The sequence below is a fragment of the Asparagus officinalis genome, chromosome 10 (genome assembly GCF_001876935.1).
Source record: "Asparagus officinalis chromosome 10, Aspof.V1, whole genome shotgun sequence".
NCBI lineage: Eukaryota > Viridiplantae > Streptophyta > Magnoliopsida > Asparagales > Asparagaceae > Asparagus > Asparagus officinalis.
This window is the reverse complement of record NC_033803.1, coordinates 42,416,497-42,419,697: the sequence shown is the minus strand read 5'-3', so window position 1 is coordinate 42,419,697 and position 3,201 is coordinate 42,416,497. Positions and strand designations below refer to the sequence as shown.

The 3,201-nt window shown below is 35.7% G+C and overlaps 1 protein-coding gene across 1 annotated transcript in view; it reads right to left on the bottom strand.

Annotated features, from left to right (window-relative positions):
- Positions 1 to 1,997, bottom strand: part of LOC109826678 (60S ribosomal protein L36-3-like) — a 4,292-nt gene extending 2,295 nt beyond the window's left edge. Inside the window, exons 1-5 of the mRNA XM_020393698.1 lie at positions 1,977 to 1,997; positions 1,232 to 1,297; positions 1,044 to 1,142; positions 420 to 619; positions 86 to 137 (exon numbers count right to left, since the gene is read on the bottom strand). Of these exons, the coding sequence (XP_020249287.1) occupies positions 107 to 137; positions 420 to 619; positions 1,044 to 1,142; positions 1,232 to 1,297; positions 1,977 to 1,997 (417 nt within the window). The 3' untranslated portion in view covers positions 86 to 106. The remainder of the gene's footprint in view (positions 1 to 85; positions 138 to 419; positions 620 to 1,043; positions 1,143 to 1,231; positions 1,298 to 1,976) is intronic.

Genomic DNA, 3,201 nt, shown 5'->3' with positions numbered 1-3,201 from the left:
TACAAGTAAATAACAGTGTTTAATATAGCTGATGTAATTTTTTGCCATGTCAAGAAAATATTAAAAAACTCTGGAAGTGAAGAACCTTCATGAAGTCCCAAAATCATCATTTCTTCTTCTCAGAGACTCCAGAAGATCTGCACATAAAGAGGGAGCAAAAGATTAAAAAGCTTTTCAATATCAAATGACATTGTAATAGAATTGAGTCAGATATTTAACCCCAAAAAATTGAATCAAAATTGAGATGCGTAATCAATACACATCTATATTTGAACAAACGGGAAAACAGTGAATCCTGATTTGATCTATGTACTTTACTGCTGCAAAACAAATAGTGCTCATCAACTCTAGAGTTTTGTTTCTAAGAGGCTGTTTGGTTGGGGGAGAAAAAACTACACATCAACATCATCCTAGACCACCTCATCTTCCTGAGGACATTGGCCATCTCCTCACGCTTCTTTTTAGCCCGTTTATGTGTCCCCAGCTTTCTCTTAGCGACCTTTAGAGCACGTTTATCCTTCCCAACTTTTAAAAGCTCGGTGATCCTTTTTTCATATGGTGCAAACCCAGCAACCTCCCGAATTAGGTTCTTCACAAAATGCACCCTATTACTGGTTTTCTAGAATACCATGCAGTACTGTGAGTAAGAACATAATCATGTTTAAATACAATGTGTTACATTATGCATATAGTTTCAACTATTTTGTAGCTAACTTCATTTAGTTCAGCATGAAAGAGATCCAAGGCTGGCGAAGGCTGAAGACTAAAAAACTCAAAAGAAATCATATAGTTGTCTAATTTTGTCGGATATCAATATAAACAACTTTAACAATCAAAACAATTTACATCTGATGCCGATATACTAATGGATATCACAGCAATAACTATATGTGCAGATGATAATAACGAAACAATTTCTAACCATCAAAAGAAATCATATCTACAGCTAGTTTTATTAATGAATATATGACTGCAATGATGATATGGCACATATAATGAATGGACAGAGCTTACGATCCTTATGACTCTGCATCGGATCTGACTGGAAAATCAAGGCCTTTAAGTGCCGGAATGTTTTCCAAATCCTCTTTTGAAATCATTGGTAGAAACCACAACCACCTTTTTGTTCCAAAAACCTGTGACTAATGTATAAAGGAACTCCAGTCAGTACAAAGTGCAGATTATATGTTCCAAGTATTAAAATTTCTGGAAGCATGTGATGTGATTTAACCTGTTCAAAATTCTTCCATTTTCCTAGGTCATATTTCCATATCACACCCTTCTTCTTCTCATGCATCTGAAATTAGGATGACAGTGTTAAGAGATATGCTCCAACATAATGTACAATATAGCCACTAGGACGTGTTTAATAAAAAAGGGGAATAAGAGAAGAAAAAAATAGCAAACATGATATTCTCAGAAAAGTTGACTAATGTGAGTGAAAAAATAGCAAACATGGTATTCGTGTCCCACCCCGACCTCCTTGCCCGGATCTCGTCCCTGCTCTTCTCCTCGATCTAGTCGGTCGCGATGGTGATGCGGCGGAAGGAGATCAAGTTGTAAGGGACGGGGGCGATCGAGGTGGCGTTTGAGAGGGGGCAGGTCTGCTTGGTTGTCGAGGATCTGGTGACGAGCGGGGCGTCAGTGCTCGAGACGGCGGCGCCTCTGAGGGGACTGGGGCTGGAGGTGAGCGACGCGGTCGTGGTGATCGACAGGGAGCAGGGAGGGAGGGAGAATCTGGCGGGGTAGGGGATCGATAAGACTGCACAGCCTGGTGACGCTGACGGAGATGGTGGAGGTTTTGGTGAGGAATGGGAAGGCGACAGAGGATAAGGGGAGGGAGGTCAGGGAATTTGTTTTGAGTGAAAATTTTAGGGGGAATTCTCCCGCCAATTTTTTTAGGCCTAAAAACATATTTTTACATATTTATTAATAAGAAGTTTACAATTAGTTTGAAATAATATATGGTCGCATACCTGACTCAACGTTTTTTCCATTAGTCATGATAAAATAAGTTACTTGTGGCTTCAATGTTATTTTCAATTCGAATTAAAATGTTTTATATCTGCCATCAACTGAAATCTTATGTAAAACAATCTAATGATTACATTTGTCATCAAATGCGTACTTATTTTTAATCAAAACCATATTGATATTTATCACTTACGTATAACAATCCATCATAAATTTATGTATAACAAACCATATTGTTAATCATTATAGTATTTGTTACTTGTAGTTTGAATCATAAAGATTTTAAAAACGTATAAAGAACGAGTAAATTAGGTTGTTTGTTATTTTTTTCCACACGTCTCTCTATTAAGTTGTAAAATTCGAAGTGATGAGTACATTTCTGTAGTATATCTCCGAATTTTAAATGATCATTAGTATCGGGGTAGAGTACCTAGGAATAACTTTTCTCAGACAATAGCAATATATGCGTCTTAAACAATAATAGTAGATGTGTTTCATGAGCCTAGAGGTAGGGGTGGAAGTGAACCAAATAATCAATAAACAGTTTAGTTATTATTCATCTAGCTATTCGATCATATTTGATTCGCTATCTCATTTAACAATAAATGAATAACTATTAGTTATTCAACTCATAAACAAATAGAAATTAACCAAATATGTATTCGATTTTCTTGGTCATTAAATCTTCGTTCAATTTGAGACATAAGCTTAAATGGAAAAGACAATTTAGAGGGGGAAATTAGTAAAATGATGCTTTGGGGGTATTTACAAATATATACAATGCTTGGGTGTATATGTAAAAATTTCACAAAAAAGAAAATAGTGGCGATCAAAGAGTTCGAACACAGGACCTGTTATATCTTATTCGCTCAAACTCAATTTTGACGGCTCTTTCTCCTCTTAACCTTATAAAAACACCAAGAGAACTCTATCCAAACTATTTTCATCTAGTTTTTAGTGATTAAATCTAATTTAGCTCCTCTCAGATTCATTAATGACGTTTACAAGCTCAAGTCCATCCGTAAATGAAGCCAAGAGTAGTGGAGGTCATCGAATCTACTAGCATAAAGAATAAAAATAAATAAACTTTAAAACTAACATAGAATTCCTACTTAATTAAAAATGACTATGATAAGTTCTGGTATATCATTAGCAAAATCAATATGGTTTCATGTTCGTAACACGTATAACTAAAAATGATATCTTCATTGGTCTCTCACCATTTTC